At 38.1% G+C, this 18,846-nt stretch overlaps 3 protein-coding genes across 4 annotated transcripts in view; 1 reads left to right on the forward strand and 2 right to left on the reverse strand.

Annotated features, from left to right (window-relative positions):
* Positions 1-12,227, reverse strand: part of frem3 (Fras1 related extracellular matrix 3) — a 36,719-nt gene extending 24,492 nt beyond the window's left edge. Inside the window, 2 exon segments of the mRNA NM_001137659.1 lie at positions 6,997-7,086; positions 7,199-12,227. Coding sequence (NP_001131131.1) covers positions 6,997-7,086; positions 7,199-12,227 — 5,119 coding nt within the window.
* Positions 1-18,846, reverse strand: part of znf827 (zinc finger protein 827) — a 789,732-nt gene that overhangs the window by 267,059 nt on the left and 503,827 nt on the right. The window lies entirely within an intron of this gene.
* Positions 1-18,846, forward strand: part of hhip (hedgehog interacting protein) — a 220,362-nt gene that overhangs the window by 19,303 nt on the left and 182,213 nt on the right. The gene's annotated exons all lie outside the window — the stretch shown is intronic.

Consider the following 18,846-nt stretch of genomic DNA (forward strand, 5'->3'; position numbering starts at 1 on the left):
TATCTCCCTGTGAAAGTAGAATGTTTTCTCACGAGCGTTTTCTCAGAATTGTTTTGTTTTTTAGTTCACTACAAGTCATGAGAATTGGAGCAGTGCAAAGGCAGTTTTGTGGTGTTACAAACAATTTTTTTAAGAGTTCTTTTGTTAGCTGGAGCATTAGTTAATCCCAGTAGGAATCAGCATCAGTCTGGACTCTCTAAGGAGTGCGTTTTCTTTCATTTATTCATTTTTGTTTCGGCTTAGTCCCTTTATTAATCTGAAGTCGCCACAGCAGAATGAACCGGCAACTTATCCAGCATATGTTCTATGCAGTGGATGCCCTTCCAGCCGCAAACCAGTAGGTAGTGCTGTCGCCTCACAGCAAGAAGGTCGCTAGTTTGAGCCTCGGCTGGGTCAGTTAGCGTTTCTGTGTGGAGTTTGCAAGTTCTCCAAGCATTCGCGTGGGTTTCCTCCGGGTGCTCAGGTTTCCCCCACAGTCCAAAGACATGCGGTACAGTTGAATTGGGTAGGCTGAATTGTCTGTAGTGTATGAGTGTGAATGAGTTTGTGTGGATGTTTCCCAGAGATGGGTTGCGGCTGGAAGGGCATCCGGATCCCGGATTAATAAGGGGACTAAGCCGAAAAGAAAATGAATGAATGAATGAATGAACTGTGTGAAAGGGGCTATAGAAATGATCTCTGACTTCACTATACTGTGCAACCTAAAAAGCATGATACTTGACCAATAATAAAAGCTGGAGATGAGCAGGTCTTGCCTGCATACTGTAAATTCTCTTTGTCTACGGATCTTAATTTATGGTCTAGGTTACAAGTTAGGGATGTGCGATTAATCGAGATCACTATCACAATTTGAAACGTTGCGATTAGTTAATAGCAAAAGGCTGCAGTATGAAATACTATTTTATTTCCCCCACACAAAGCAAATGCTTGACTGCCGTCTGTGAGTTACAGTCTTACTAGTCAATTGAGTGAGCGCACTTTCGTGCTGCCCAATCAGAGTTGCTTATTCAATTCAATTAGATATTTTCCCCAAATCGCACAGCGGTAATATAAGTGGAACTTGAAGAATCAGGGACAACACACAATAGTCCAGAAGACCCATTCGGGGAGTGAATTGCTGATTAGGTCTTCAGTATTTTCAAATTCTCTGATTTCACATGTCAAAGATGCTGGTCTAATGTGGACACCATAAAAACCTGTAACAAAATCTATGTGTTTCAAAACAAAAACGCAGTATAAATGGCGCCGAGTGGTGCTAACAAATTTAATGGGTTCAGGCGTCACAGAATGATGTCTGAAGCTCTGGAGGTATTTATGACTGCAATAATACATATAGTAGGAATGCAGAGCTAAGCAATGGTCACACTCTTACTCATTTAAGTCACTCCAGCCTTTGATATTGCAGAGGTGAGAAGAATATATTAGGGCCATTCTACAGAATTGGTGCAAATTGCTGTCTCTCATTCAAAATACACTTTTAAAAAAGACATTTCAAATTTCAAAGTGTAAATTTTTAAATAAATACTGCTAGGGCCACTTTAGGTAATCTAAAATCTTTAAATGTATTTTACTAGACCCTAAACCAAGCCTAAGCCTAATCTGAATTCATGTGGTGACTTGAAGTGGTATTCAAATATGGGTCATGTCTTTCTGACCTAAGATTTGGGCATTTCCTCTGCATCTAATAATGACATTTCACAAGCACCAAGCTTGGAAGTCTATGTTAGGCGCCTCATGTAATTCCAGGCATTCCACAGGGGGAATATTTGACAACTGGACACTGGCAGGTACTGTATTTGCCCACGTGACATTTGTGAAAGCCAGGGAACTGATCCCCAAACTGCAGGGTGATGAATTATGGCATAGCATTAGACAAGCCGCATCCCTTATGACACCAGTCGCCTAAGTTGTCTCTGGTCGACAGAGGAAGAAAGATCAACATAAAGTAGTCTTTGGAGGGAGAGGCACCATAGGGTGATCTCAAGGCTCAGATCACAGGAAGAACTCTGCCATCTGTGTGAGATAAGAATAACCCCAAAACCATGCATCACATCCTCTAGCACTCTCACACAAAAATCATAAATCTGAGAGGAGCAATGGGGATCTGACTCCTATTTTATTGTGACTGTGGCAACCACTGGCACCATAGAGCAGTAAATCCTTTTGGTGTTTACATGTCTCTCACAACAGACTATTTTATGATAAACACACAACACAAAACTCTGAGATGACTTCTGAGATTCTGAGCAGTGTTGGAGAAAGTTACTTTTAAAAGTAACTCATTACATTACTGAGTTCATTCATTCATTCATTCATTCATTCATTCATTCGGCTTAGTCTCTATTTCAGAGGTCGCCACAGAAGAATGAACTACCAACTACTCCAGCATATGTTTACACAGTGGATGCCCTTCCAGCTGCAAACCAGTACTAGGAAACACCCATACACACTCATTCACACACACCTACTTATACGCCATGGCCAATTTTGTTTATCCAGTTCACTTATATGTCTTTGGAGCACCCATTTGAACACTGGGAGAACATGCAAACTCCACACAGATATGCCACATGGCCCAGCCGGAACTCGAAACAGCGACCTTCTTGCTGTAAGGTGACAGTGCTAACCACTGAGCCACCGTGCAGCACATACAATATTGAGTTACTACCAAAAAAGTAACTAGTTGCGTTACTTTAAGTGATGCTTTACATTACTTTAAAGTTACTTTTGCATTACTTGTTGTTACGTATGCTGAGGCTTAATCTCTTTCAGAACTTGCAGGTTTTTCCCTATTTTTTGTTTTAATAGATGAGCTCTACCGTTAACAACAAACTGTATAACCTTTGTTTACATTTCAAAAAGAAAACACATAACAAAAATAATTTGGGATAATGTTGTCTTCTGAAAACTTCTTGACCCCAGAGCTATGCATGTAGTATATACAGATGAATTCAAGTTTAAAGCAATGTGCTTGCTACTTTTGTACTTTTTGTCTTGTTAGTGTAGTAAAATCACTTTCTATCGAGACAATACACTTTTCCTTTTCTTTTTTATTCGTTTAAAATTATGGGAATACTTCCATTGCAGAAATGTAAGGCTCTGCCACATTGGTTTTTGTCTGTTCCCGTGGGGAGCACGTTCACGAGTGCAGGATTCAACATGACTGTGTTAATTAATTAATCGACAGAGCATTAATTTGTGACTATTATTAACCACTATATATATCCATGCACAAATGCACAGTGCATATACACATAGATTAATTTGAGAATAATTCTTCTAACTATATTTTGTTTCTAGTCCACATTCCTTTAATCAACACTTCTTTTAAATAGCTTTTTAAATAGAAAATATGTTTAAAACCACTTTAATATTTCTAGTTTGTGTTTTTTAAAGCTATTGTTAAACAAGTATGTTTACCTAGCACATTTTTTATATATCTGTGACAATATCTGGCATTTATTTGCCTTTGATGCAACACCTTTAACATGCTACATTCAGAAAATCAATGGGTAGATGCACCCACTTCAGGTTTATATTTTGACATAATTGTGTAATTCTGTTCTTATTCCCAGACCATTAAATTTAGTATTATTGATGTTGTGTTCAGGTGTTCATAAAATCTTTTAAATGGAGTGGACAGAGCAGTTTTTTATATGATTGGGAATGGAAAACCAGAAGTGGATCCCCAGTGGAGTGTTTATATAGAACCCCATTTCCACTGAGTGGTATGGTATGGCTCGGTACAGTACAGTTCAGTACGCTTTTATGGCCGCTTCCACTGTCAAATGGTCTGTTTCCACTGAGTGGCACAGTATGGTATACTATTATGGCTGTTTCCACTCTCAAAGGGTACCAAAAAGCTAACTTTTTGAGCTCACAATAATAATAATGTGTGTGTGATTTTTGAAATGCTTCTGACATCCGATCCTTTTATAAACTAATAAACGTGAGAGTGAACCGCGAAAAAACAAAGGAGAAGAAGAAAAAAAAAAACTTAGGAGCAAATGATTCTTTCAGCAACCTAAAAGATGAACAAACAGCCATGTTTAACTATAAAGGCTGATTTATACTTTTTGCATCAAACACACGCGTATGCTACGGCGTTGACGTATAGCCCTATGCCTTGGCCGTCGGCGTCGCTGACGTGCACCTCTCAAAAAATGTAACTACACATCGCAACGACGCGTAACGCAAGCTCTGTGATTGGTCGGCTTGGTAGCACTGACGAGTCTGGGCGGGACCGAGAGCCGCGTGAATGGTGCGAGCCTGATGGAGCGATTGTTTACAAGTGTGGAGTCCTGTGAAGGAACTCTGAATGGAAAGTTTTGTTTTGTGTTTACCTCATAGTTAAAGTTGTTGCACATCCGCCGGTTCATGCCTCAAAATGAGCAAGTTTGAGCCACTTGTACATTCAGGAAAAGCAAAACACCAGCAAAGAAACTCGACACAGAGGAACATTTACTCCTCACTGCCAACTAGCATTTCGGAAGTGTTAATGCAGACCAACAGAGACAGCGCACAGAAGTATAAATGCACCGCTACGCGCGCTGCATGTGCCGTGGGTTACGACAGTCACTTGACGCTGAAGTATAAACCAGGCTTTAGCATCACCTTTTGGACTATCATGAACTTAGAATTATGGATTAACTTTTTTAACAAGAGGTTACATGTGGTTTGCACTGACTGTGCTAGAGGTTTACACTGACTGTGGGCTACAGTATATGTTAGGTGTTGTTTTTGAACCCAAATAAGGACTACAGTAAATGTACCAGTACAGCTTTACTTTAGACATTTCCTCAAGCAAGAATGACATTGACTGAAACTTTTTGTTGTACACCACGCCCACCTTTGGTACCCTTTGGCAGTGCAAATGCAAGCCTGATAAAGGTGACCCGTACCAACCCGTACCATACTGTAAAACTCAGTGGAAACAGACCATTAGTAGTTTGTAATCCACTCCAGGCTTTGACCACATCCGCTCAGCAGTCTGAATACACAACTCATCATACCTTTAGACCTACAATTCAAGACATTTATTACAAGGACAGGCAGGAATCCAGCAACAGATCCGCCATAGACTTGTTGCAATTAACAATCCATCATAGCAACGGATAACTTTGATTAGATTTTTTTTGTGTGTGTGTTTAATTGTTGAAAGAACATCCAAATCAAACACTATGATCTTCTCCATTTGAAGGGGAAGCCCTGGGGTTTTTAGTATATCTTGTGATGGCTTTGAGTTTCAGTCAAGCATAGAGGGATCTTTGAAAGGAGATCTGTTAGCAGACATCCCTGTCTGCAGTAACTTCTACACTTACAGCGGGTCAGTGTAGCTGGAGCCACAGATCTCCGAGGAAATACATTCCACCATCTAACAAATGATCATATAGCATTGGTTTGGATATGAGTTATGTCTCTAATATAAATAGCTTAACTTCTGTTATGACGTTGAAGCTTGTATTTAGCTATGTATTTTGGTGGAGGGAGATTTTTTAAGTTTGAAATATCTTTGAGGAGAACACACTGACTGAAACTAAACTAAATTTGTTTAAAGACTGCATGTCAAGTATCAGTGCAGATGCCTTTAAAGCACTAACCAAACAAATGTTGATATTCCTGTTGTAGTAAATGCCACATTTATCATTGTGTAGATTGTTCTTATAGTGCAGGGGCTGCCTTTAATCAGTAATTTGATTCAAGTCCACGATACAGCAATTAAAAAACTAGAAATTGGCATAGGAGTTTCTAAATAAAAAGTCTATGGTTGGCATTGCTAATGAAATGTAAGAATCGGTGCATCAATACTTTTGATCATCTAACATATAGAAAGGAAGTTTGTAGGAGTTGTGGTAGGGTTTTTTGTTTACTTATTTCAATGACATGCAGCAGGGGTTTTAAAGACAGTGGGCTTACCTTAATACATTTATGAATTTGACTCTCAAAACATACAACCCAATAATGTAAACACTCCTGCAGTAAGCTTCTCAATGCCTAAAGAGGCTGTCACCTTGTTTCTTTCATTTTCATTATTTATAGCCTAAAGTAATTTCAGACATCATACTCTGTCAATTCAAGTTTTAAAATGTACTCACAAATAATAAACTTAAAACTATTGTTGGGTCATTTAATCAAAGTTATGTTTTGGCACAATTTTTTTTTTTTTTTTTTGTGTGAAATTAAGATATCACAGTTTTGAGCAAAGTAAAATATCAGTAAATACCAATTGACCAGTCCTACTCCAAGTAGTTACAATTCGTAGCACAAGTTTGTTTTGAGACTATGTCTGAATGGTGTTGTTTTTTTGTCCATCTTGGCTAGGCCTCTGACAATGTGTATCTTTTCCTGGCTCTTAGAGCAGTGACCGTCTCCAGCTGAAATGTTGCCAAAGAGATGAAGTTCCAGCTCTTGTGCATGCTCTGGTTCTTATGCAGTTCAAGGGCCATCATTTAAAATACTAACAAGCATATGTCTGCTCCTTTCTAAATTTACAAGTAATGAATTTATACAGACACATAGTATGATATAGTATATCAATTAGCATGTGAACTACAAAAAATAGCCTTATTCTGTAGGTCCTTTACCATTAGACATATAGTCAAAAAAATAATATATGAAGCACCATAGACAATTTATATTATTCACTAACTTCCAAGGCCCAACTAACTTGTCTAGGCTCATTATAGTTGAGAGATTGTTAAATCACTTTTTTAATTTTGATATCTGTGAGTCTCAAAATTTCATTTTGTTCACTTAAAATTAAGTCAAATTCTAGCTTTTAACTTCCACAGTATGAAGAATTAACAATAACTGTTTTCTGATTTTTTTTATATTGACTCTGACAAAGAAACACTCTCTAAATTATAAACCACTTTACGAAAGCCCCTTCAGCAAAGTGCATTTAAAAGATCATCTGAAAGCTTTGGAATTCCAACAGCAGCTTTAGTGACACTTGACACTTTTGCATAAAGAGGGGGGTGAGAAAGACATTCTTACCATTGTCTTCCACTGTGAAGTAGAATATGTCACTTGTGGCGTTGGACCCATCGAGAAGGACATAGCAAATCTTCATATCATCAATATCAGCTAATAAGGGTGAAAGAATGCAACTATTAGAATTTTGATACTTTTAAATCTTAACACTGTCAGGTTTTTCCTAATACATTTAGAAAACATAAGAGAAAATAAATTAACTTACCCTGTGAGAAGGACTTGATGCTATCATTTCCCAAAGCAGAATTCATGATAAATCCATGAAGAGGGCTCTCAGTTATAACATATTTAAGCACTTTGTTTGGGCTGTCTCTGTCTGCAGATTTTAGGGCTTTGCTGGTAATCAGAAATCCTAGATGACCAGTATGAAGAACCCGAAGTGTGGGCGCTGCTTTGTTTACAAGAATTTGAGGCACCCCATTGTCCACTGTATTGATATAAATGGTCATCATCTGAGGCTTACGGGTTTCATATACAGTATCAGGGAAAACATAAAATTCATTGTGAGTCCCATCTGTAACTGTGAAGGAGAAACTGTCTTCGTTTGTCTCTGTACCATCATGTTTATAAGCAATAAGATTTTCATTTAGATCTTGCTTTGTAAATGATGTTATGACTTGTGTTCCATTGAACAGAATCTGACCATGAACTGGCACTTGTGTCACTATAAATCGAAGCAGGTTGTCTGGTGTGTCACGGTCCTCCACTGTCAGTTCAAAGGGTGTGATGAGCTTGGCTTCTCCCTCCCCCAGAACTAGCTTGTTGATTGTTAAAACTGGCTTCTTGTTGTCTACATCTGTAATAGATACACGGAAAGTGCGAAAGACTGGGTTATAACCGTCTGTCACCTCAAATTCAAAGCTGTCCATCTTAACTTCATCATCAGATGTATGGATGTAGTAGATCTTGTTGCCAGCTAGCTGTAGCTGAGTAAAGGTTGAGATGGGCACCCCCGGGAGATCGGTACTTTCAAGGTGGCCCCTGCTAGGAGCACGAGTAATGCTAAAGCTAAGATATTCATCTGGACTGTTGATGTCAGTTGTGCTGAGAAGGTCTGTGGTCAAGGTGACTTTACCTCCTTCTTTGAGAGTCACACCCTTGTTAATAACATCAGGAAAAACCATGTCCATGCTGCCAATATTAATGTAGAAATAACGATCAATAAGGGGATTGATTCCATCAGTGACATCAAATTTTAGCAGGTCACGCACACCCTCCTGACCTGTGTGAACATACTGAATCAACTGTTTGTCCAGTTCATCTTGAGTAAAATTCATTCCAGTACTAACATTGCCGATGACAACTCCATGCTTGGTAATTCTTTGAAGGTAGCCTTGACCAGGGCCATAGCGGACAATGTAAGTAAGTTCTTTGTCCTCGGAATCCAGATCTGTGGCCTTCAGGACTCTATTGCTAATTACTTTAGTTTCTCCAATTTCTACCTCTAGGCCATCGTTAATGGCCATCCTTGGAGTTTCATCATCTACAGGAATGACAATTATGATGACCTTCTCCTCAACAGTGTGCTTTCCATCAGTGAGTCGAATTTCAAAACTGTCTTCCTTGGTTTCAGAGTCGTCATGCTCATAAACAATATTGGAAGCCTCCTTGATTTGCTCTAGGGTAAATTTCACCACCGGAACTGTCCCAGTGCTCAATTGCTGAACTATGTCTCCATGTTTTGGGTTTTTCAGAATTTCAAAAACTAATTCATCACTTGGGATGTCTGTATCAGCGGCATTCAAAATAGGAGTGTCAATAACCAAGCTCATTCCTTCCATGACAACAAACTCTCGAATGAAAATCTCTGGCTTTTCGTCATTTGCTGGGATGATGACAATTGGGAAAAAGTGCCTTTCTGAAAAGTTAATGCCATCAGAGCAACGAAAGGTGAATCTGTCCTCCACTGGCTCCACACCTTTGTGAATGCTTTGGACGTAATAGATGTGACCTAGACCCACATCGCTAATGGTGAATGCAGTGATGGCAGTCCCTGCTCTGGATTTTTCAGACCCAGGAGCTGGGGAAATGTTCTCCACATAGCCGGATGTGGATTGGATAATTATAGTACACAAGATGTCATCATCATCAGTGTCAGTGTCCTCAGCTTGAATGTGTTCTAATGTGATAACATTTTTTTCACCCTCGACGACTACAAACTGACTCCCCACATTAACAACAGGAGGAATGCTGTCTACAGGCAGAATAGTGACATGGACTCGAACTCCTTGAACTTTGTTGCCACCAACAACCCATTCATCTGACATGTCAGATATAGTGAGATTAAAGGAGTCATGCTCTTTGATGGGGCCAATTTCTCCACTAGTGTGAACATAGACAACCACACCATTGATTATGTCTTGCTGGGTGAAACGCTCAGCAGGAGCTCCGTTCACCATTATTTCTCCTAGCCTAGGAGGCTCCTCAACTATGAAAGTCAGCATGAGGTCATCAGTGTCTTCGTCCTGACCCTGGATAACATTGCTGGTGATTTCTGTTGCACCATTTTCAAGCACATCTATTGATGCACCTAACAGACCAGCTGGTAGCATAATTTTTGGAGTCTCATCATCAACAGGCTTGATGCTGATCTTGACAACAATGGGGACTTGATGAAAGCCATCACTAATGTCCAGCGTAATTACATCGTAAAGAGATTCTTCACCACTGTGAATGTAGGCCATTCGGCTGTTTTCAATGTCCTCCAACACAAATGTTTCTCCATTAGACATGTCAATTCCTAAATATTGCAGCTGCCCGAACCTGGGTATCTGAGTCACTATAAATTTTATATTCTCATCTTCAGTGTCCTGGTCAGAGGCATCAAGTTCATTTTTGGTTATTATAAAAGTATTCCTCTCAAGAACAGTGAAACCAGTGTTGGTAATTGCTGGGGGTTTGTTGTCGACAGGCTGTAAAAAGATTGTAAAAAGTCCATCAACGGAATTACTAGCAGTGTCCTCCACACTGAATGAAAACTGAACCACTTTTGGAGTAATACCAAGCTCTTGGTCTGGGGGTTTGTATGCCACTTTGTGGTGGTTGATCTGAGCTTGCGTAAACTCACTAATTATGATATCTGGGCTATCTGTCAGTACAATGGCACCAAGAGGAACAGGGTGGTTTTCATCTGTATCGGTAGGAGGTTTGGTGATGGTATATTTAAGATCCCTGTCATCACAGTCCAGATCTGTGTAACGCAGAAATTTCTTCTTAAAAAATGTCAGCTCATATTCTTTTACTGTCATATGTAGTGTGGTGCCAGGGTAAAGTTCTGGAGGAACATCATCCACTGGATGGATTTTAATGGTGAATACATGCTCTCCTGATTGATTTGGTGGGTCATTGTCATCCTGAACTCTGAAGACAAACTGGTCAGTCACAGTAGTGGTACTGTGAGGTCCTTTGTGACGATAGAACAGTTTCCCATCCAGAATGTCCTGCTGAAACCATTCTGTCACCACCTGTTCAAACATCTCATCTGTTGCACTAAATTTCCACACAGATGGATCTGGAGGAGGCTCCACCTGCTTGATGAGCAGCTCACCAATTGTTGAAAATGGCTCTTCTAATATGAATTTAATTGTTGAATCCTCTGAGTCAATGTCAGTGGCACTCAGGATAAATGGTGAGATTTGCATTACTTCATTCTTAAAAAGCACAATGCCAGTGTTTGCATTTATTATGGGGGGTTCATCATCGGTTGGGGCAATTGTGATGGGAAATAAAAACTCTACTTCATTAATGCCATCAGTCATTCGGAATATAATGTTGTCACTGTAGGTATCACTTCCATCATGCTGGTACACAACAATGCCAGCATCTAAATCAGCTGGTGTGAAAAACTTTCTTTGAGAGCCTAGCACTGATAGCTCTCCATGTTTCAAGCCATCCACAACAGTAATCTTCACATCATCAAGATTGTCTTCATCACTGATCTCTAAATTCTGTGAGCTGGAAAGTGGTCTTGACTGACCCTCAAATAGCAACTGTCCTGTATTTTTGGTTACCACCGGAGCTAAAGTGTTCATTGGCTTCACAACAATCATGAACGCAAAAGGATCAGAAACAGCCCCATCAGTGTCAACAATTTCAAATTCAATCTGGAAAATTCTTTCTATATCTGAATCCTCAGAGGGAGGTTTATAGGCGATCTTCAGGTCTTTAATATCTCTCTGATAAAAAGAAGTGATTGGCTGGTTTTGATCATCTGTGCTGATAATAAAGCCCTGCTGATAACCCAGAGGAGATGTTATATTAAAAATTAATTCATCAGATTTTGATTCAATATCCTCAGCGGCCAGCATATCTGAAGTAATGGCGGTCATCACAAATTGGTCAATCTCCATCATCATCATAGATATAAAGCTAGGCTTTGGTTGTGTATTTTCAGTACCCTCTTTGATTCTAACCATTATCTGAAAATGTTCTTGTTGAATAATGTGACCGTCATTATCTTGTACCTCTACTAGCATAGGAATGTAGTCTCTGTTTGGAGAGTTGGTAGTTGCGGTGTGCTGATACTGAATTCCCTTCTTAACAAAATCATCACAGTTAATCATCTGGCCATTAACAGAGTTATCAGTTAGACTACCATACCTGGGTAGTTTGCCTGCTCCAACAAGTGTGGTCACCTTGCATGTAGTGACACCATCTTCAAATGCAAACTCCAGAGTTTTTTTGTCAATTGGGTTGCTTACCCCATTGAGCTTGTCCACAACAAGAGGCATGTTACGAGTGAGAATCTCCAGTTGCTGAAAAACCACTTCTACTTCAAGAATTAATGGAACCACCACTGTGTCTGTGTTAGAGTCATACCTCAGTTGCAGTTTTATGTGGTCTTTGCTTGGACTCCGGGAACCAAAATGAGTGTATTTCACCTCTTCTGCTCCAAAAGCGCACGGGAACTTCTTTGGTGTTAACATTCCAGGTCTCTGAGCCAGTGGGTCATTGTCTAGCACTGTAATGTGACAGCGGTCTCCTGCATACACTTCAGTCACAAGGTCATTGATAGGGTCCAGATATACCGAGCGTCCAAAGGGAACTCTAATCCCATTGTTGGCTACCAAGATTGTTTCAGAGGTAGGTCCATGTCGATGACTGTGTCGAAAAGCGGCGTCGAAAGGATCTGCATTCACTTTAGAGAGACAACATCCTAAGGAAATCAATATTAACAGGCACTTCAGAGGTGCTTCTGCTGTATTTAGCCTTCCTCTTTGCAGACAACCAGCCATATCTACAGCTATTTGGACTGCATGAACTTGCAAAAATAAAAGAAAAAAGAAAGAAAAAAAATCACTGCAGTGCAGTATGAGTTAAGATAGTTTCCCTGATTTTAACTTTTTTTTCAAGGCTTGGTTTTGATCTCCTCTTATGTTTCCCCCTCTCTCTGTTATTACACACAGTACAAATGCTGCCAACCTAATGAAGCACTGCAGGTAATACTTAACAAGAGAGATAGTGACAGCACAAAGCTCCACCCACAGTCCAGCCTCTCTTAGGGCTAATTTAAGGCAGCATGTTGGACAAACCCCCCCAAAGTGTTGCATTCACTCTAACCCTCCCTCCTTTTTTCTCCTACCTTCCACACCAAAAGCAAAGCAATATATATATATATATATATATATATATATATATATATATATATATATATATATATATATATATATATATAATTTAAATATATATATATATATTATTATATATATGTATATATATGTGTGTGTGTGTGTGTGTGTGTGTGTGTATATATATATATATATATGTATGTATGTATATGTATGTATGTATGTATATATATATGTATGTATATGTATATATATATATATGTGTGTGTGTGTGTGTGTGTGTGTGTGTGTGTGTGTGTGTGTGTGTGTATATACACACACACACAGATATATACAAAGACAACCATGTCATGCTGTGAAATTCTGATGTCCTTATTCGTGTTGGCACTTAATATTGATATGTGCCATCTATATGTAATTTTTTCAGTCTAAGAAAAAATGGTTGTGGCATCTCATGTTCAGCTTTCTATTGATGAAAATGTCTTATTTAATTTAATACATTTAGTTGTTCTTCTTTAAAATGATTTATTTAATTTTGCTTGCCTAAATAATTATAGGTATAGCAGAAGAGTAGCAACAGCGCCTTCTGTTGGAGTGTTAGTGAGCTGGCGTACTACAGTTTATATGCTTGAAACTTGGGTGAGTGGGAGGGGCGGTCACCTCATAGGCCAGTTGAAAGGTCAAGCCACACAATACATAGTGCAGTTGCTTAAACAGGTGGACGGGGGGTACCAGGGGACTCTTTATTTTAATAAAATGATAAATATGGCGTTCAGTTATCTTTAGTTTTAACAGTTTTAAAGTATTTATGTAAAGATAAAACACCTGTAAGCTGCTGAAAGGTATATTTATGCATTTTATTTACTAATGACAAATTATTTACCAACTGTAAGCAAATTATTTGCCAGCGGTGTGTGCATTTGACACACAGCTTGATTCACAGTGAACTTAACGGGTGTGATGTCTTGCTGGCTGCCTAAAAATTCCTCTCATATAATTTTATTTCTAGAGAGTCCAAAAATATCTTTTGCAATAGCAGTCACTGGGGATGGGATTTTAAATGCGTCCACCGGATGATGATGATGATGGAAATCCCCTATGGATGGCAGGAGTACAGATTTTTTATCTCTTAATGTGACATGATCTGGGGAGCAATATGAGAATCCAGCATCAATTGCAAACATTTCTTTGATTAATCTTTATCTATTTGTACATTTTATTAATAAGCCTGTTTATTTGTATGATTTCAGCTTAGCATAACCTATCTGAAGTGAGAATCAGGGTAGATACTTGAGAATACATACTGCGTATGGAAACCTTGTGGTCACATCTAGATATAAATACCCTCTTTCCATTTATGGAGCAGTGTTTCAAATGGATATATGGAAATTGATATACCTCTTCACATATCCGATTAAATTACCAATAATATTTTTGTTTTGGTCATCATCAGTTTCCTGTTTTAAATTATTATTAACTAGACATCATTTGATCACCATTAGGTAAATTACTGTTAACTCTAAAAAATGGTTTACTTACAGCAACATATTACTAGGCATATCCGTGTGTTTTGAATGATGGTTACCTTTGTTTCAAGTTGTAGTTGGTCACAGTTTACAAACTGATTACTAGGGTGGGCCATTTATATGGCTACACCTTAATAGAAGGGGAATGGTTGGTGATATTAACGTCCTGTTTGTGGCACATTGGTATATGTGAGGGGGCTTGTAAATAACTCATGAAAGAATAAAGTTACGTTAAAACCAACCACACCATTGTTTTTTCTTGTGAAATTCCCAATAAGTTTATTAAGGTATATCCATATAAATAACCCACCCTGTACAATTACTATACAAAAATAACACTTTACAGTATGATTCAATTTATTAGCATTGTAGGTTTTGTGAAATAACATGAAAATACTTGTTATATATCATAACACGCACATCATGTAAAGAAAAAGTGACTTTGGTTTTGAAATAAACAAAATTAGCCATTAGATTTCCATCTGACCCAGTGACTCTCTCTCAGTTCAGATGGTTAGGAAGTGTTCTAAAATACAGCCAAAGCTTGAATTTATAGCTTTAAATTTATTGTGATCCAGACCTTTCAGCACATTGTGAACCCGAAATCCCTCGGAGAACATATAGGTCATAAATCTTCATGGAGAGTAAATATACATAGGATTTAACAATGCCAATAGTAAAAGTACTATTCTGCTAATGGATTGTTTGATGCCTTTAATAACCCGAACAAAAATAAAGGGCACTCTGTTTATTTGGTTACGTGTTTGGGGCAACACTACACCACTCTTAGCAACGCTTGTGAAAAACCCCTGTTAGCGTTCGCCAAATACTCAGCATGCTACAGGTTCTTGATGAGTCCGTTTCTATTTTGTTAGTTTGCTAAAATAACTTTTGGTGCACATGTAACCGATGCACAGTCAAGCACCTAAAGTGGACACTTAGTGTAGCACTGAGTGATTGCTGGAGACTGGCCAACATAGCACTGTAATTTTACACTTTGTCAGATAAAGTTCAAATATGTAAAGATTTTTTGCTTAGTTTTCTGACATCAAAAATGAATGAACATGATAGTCTCTGAGCTGTAAAACTACATTTTTTGTTGTAATAGAACCAGCAAAACGACTCTGCATATATAAAAAGAAGCATATACACTAAAAATGTAAAGACTTTAATCATTATTGACCATCTATTAGCATTAAGTCTGATATATAGCCATGCTAACCTATGGCTGCATCCAGCTGTATGCAGCAGTTGTGGCCATGCATCACTGTCTCAGGATACATAGATTACAGACAAATGCCGCTACCAGCACTCAACCCTTCACCTCTTCAGCCATAGTACAAGTCAAGCATGCTAACAGACAGCATGCTACTATGTCAATATAGTCATGGTTGGCCACAAGAAGGGTGTCTCTACATGCCCCCAATAAACTGGAAATATTGTCAAGTTTGTCGACAGCCACGTGTTAGTCAATCAGCACTTATTCTGTCATTTTAGAAGTAAGCAGGCAACCATTAGTTCCCTTAGGACAGTTTTTTTTTTATTGGATCTTGAGAGATTGTCTTAATATTTTGTTCTTTGTTTTGTTGTTTATTTTTATCTTTTGTATTATTTTATAAACGGCCTCATCTGAATTGTAACAGCAGTGTAGCTTTACATATTGTCACTTGATTGTGTAATTATGCATTTATCAATTAACCAAAATCATGCTGAAAATGGATTTTCAACATTTTTGATCAGTAAATTCCACAGATTCAGAATTACGTCCATCTTTTTGTTGGTGTTTTTCAAGAGCTTTTCATCAATTTTGATTATTTTGTCGTTAAGTTTTCTATTTTTCTCCTTGAAGACATTTAGCCAACATTTCAAGTTATCCAAGGTGTTGTGCTATGCAAAGGCTATTGAAATATTACATGAATATTGTGTTTGACTACATGGCAAGTAATAGACTAAAATGCAAGCTACTAAAGTTTTCTAAAGCCTTGGGCTCTATCATACACCTGGCTAAATAAGGCGCAAGATCTGTATGGTGGGATTTGTTGCTATTTCCGCGCAATCCTAATTTTCATGTTTTGCACCACGTTGTTAAGTAGCCACTTTGTGGACTTATGGGTGTGCCAGTTTAAAAGGGAGGTGTGTTAAGGCACATTGTTGGCACGTTGCCATTTTGAGCAGTTGAAATAGACTGCACCATTGACCAACTGAAAGCTGGTCTAAAGTCCAGCGCAAAGCATGTTAGATATCAGCCTATGCAGGTCCAAACACTTAAACATTGTTTAATACACACAGGATGTAATGCAATACACAAATATCTTTACAAATGAAAAAATAAAATATTGAAATGTTACAAAATATTACTTTTTACATAAATATAAAAACCACTGCTTCCATGCCTCCTTCACCTCGGGGAGCCTTTGTCAGTTTATTCATGACAATTTGCATTTGTATAATTTTGGATATAACTTCGCTTTTTGACCATTTACTTTGTTATTAATGTTTTTTTAGATATGTTTTTAGTAAAGGGTAAAAGTAAAGTAAAGAATTTAAATTGAGGAGGCTCGATTTTTATCCTCACTGTAGATGTCTGTTTAACTGTTTTCTCAATAGTGCAGCGTTCAGTTTTCCTACTTACAAAGTCTGCCATGTAAATAGCAAATGCGCCATGCCGCGAAGCGACTCTATCTTAAAGGTAATAGGAGATGTGACTCTGATTGCTTTAATGCTCAAAACACACCCAGAACTCGTTAAGAGAATGAGCACAACCCTGTTAGACCATTCACTAAGGCACAGAGCATATTTTCCCATCCTTAAAATAGCAAAAGTGGATTTAGACACGCCCTTAATGCTTTTGCGCTATGCACTTATATATATATATCATTACAGCTTGTTTTTCTGAACAACTATAAAATAATAATATTTCTGGTGAATTTCTTCCATTCTTTACTTGGTTTAGTCATGGGATGGTTCAATGGACCAAGCTCTCAAAGTCATGGCAGTTATGTTATTCAGCTTTGCCAGCATCAGCCAACTTTCTCTGCCTCAGAATAACTCTTTCCCAGAAAGGCCGGCAAGTTTTTGCATTGCTTTCGCACATTGCAGCATCCCAATCATCCATGGCTGTAAATATACACACTATAAATATAGGATGCTAGGATAATTTACCCCTCTGGATCAAGCACAGTGCGAACCGGGCAAGGGCTGGTGTTCTGCTTGGCTTGCCCAGTGGCACATCTCCTCTTGCGCTGTGGTCACGTCAGCATTCCTGCGATACCTTTCCTCCCTTTTCAAACCTATGCCCATCAGCTGACCACAGGAACTGTACAGAGTTACATAGGTGTGCAGTGGACTTGACACTCTTTGTTGGGTCATGTATTTTTTGCTTAGAATATATTTATCCATTCTGTTTAGGAATAAAGAACATTATCCATTTTTCAATATCAAATGTATTTACATTTTTAAAATAAAAATAAAAAATAATAATAAAATCACAACATAACCATGTAAAAATACTATTTATTTTTAATGCAACTCTTTCTATTGGTGTTTGTGTGTGTGTGTGTTTCTTTTTTCCACTCAGGACTTTGATGAATAAATGTACATTTTAACCAAGAACAATAGCTAGAAATGTATATAGCCAGAGCGCTGTTGTGACAAGCATAGAGTGCATTAAAATTTAACTTTCTCTTTATTTACTCGTGCTCTTTCAAAGCCGGTTGGATTCTGGTCTATTTGAATATTTTATAAAAGAAGACTTAAAAAAAATATTCCAACAATTTTGTTCATCTGTGCCTTTTGCATTGAAATTATGGTTTGATTCATTTCATTTTAAACTAATTTTAAAGCTAGCTAGTTACAGTCATAATGCTTGATATGAATTGCCCTATTAGTTGGAATTATGGTCTCTCTGAGATACCAGGTATTATTATTCTCAACATAGTCCTCACATTCTTCTTCTTTTTGTTTTTTATAAACATGTCAGTTCAGGGATTTCTGATGTACAGGTGTTTGCTTTTTGTTCTGACAACTAATTCCTTTCTTTTAGCACACAACACAAATGGCTTGAGGTTTTTGAGTGTGCACCTGGAAGCTTGCAACAGATGCCAGAAAGCCAATGTTACTGTAATTAAAAAGAGGCAATAAAAAAAGTTTAGGACATAGCAAAGAACTAAAATAAACAAAGAAACTTTAAAAGAAAAATTCAATTGTTAGATGAGTAATTAAAATTGTCTTTTTGTATAAACATGGCTCAAAAAGTGACACCAGTGTGACACCAGTGTCAATGCGAGCTTGCTTCTAAGCATTTGCACTTTGTTGAGTATGAAAAAGGATAAATTGCTATTAAATTGCTATTAATTGATCATGTGATCCCACTTATAGATGGCTGAGATATGTCATTATATGCAAATCACAGAGTTGGTTAGAGTATCTAAAATCTGTACTCAAGTAAGAGTACAAGTATTTGCGGAAATTTTACTCTAGTAATAGTAAAAGTAACAATCTTAAAAGTTACTCGAGTAAGAGTAAAAAAGTACCTTATGAAAAAAATTACTCAAGTAATTAGTTACTTTTGATTATATGTACACTGCGACGCAGAAGGTAGTGCTGTCACCTCACAGCAAGAAGGTCGCTGGTTCGAGCCTCGACTGGGTCAGTTGTCGTTTCTGTGTGGAGTTTGCATGTTCTCCCTGTGTTCGCGTGGGTTTTCCTCCAGGTGCTCCAGCCTGAGGCCAGCCTGTTATAAGGGGTCTTTCTCTCAAAAT

This window comes from Danio rerio, chromosome 1 (genome assembly GCF_052040795.2).
Source record: "Danio rerio strain M-AB ecotype USA chromosome 1, GRCz13ab, whole genome shotgun sequence".
Lineage (NCBI taxonomy): Eukaryota > Metazoa > Chordata > Actinopteri > Cypriniformes > Danionidae > Danio > Danio rerio.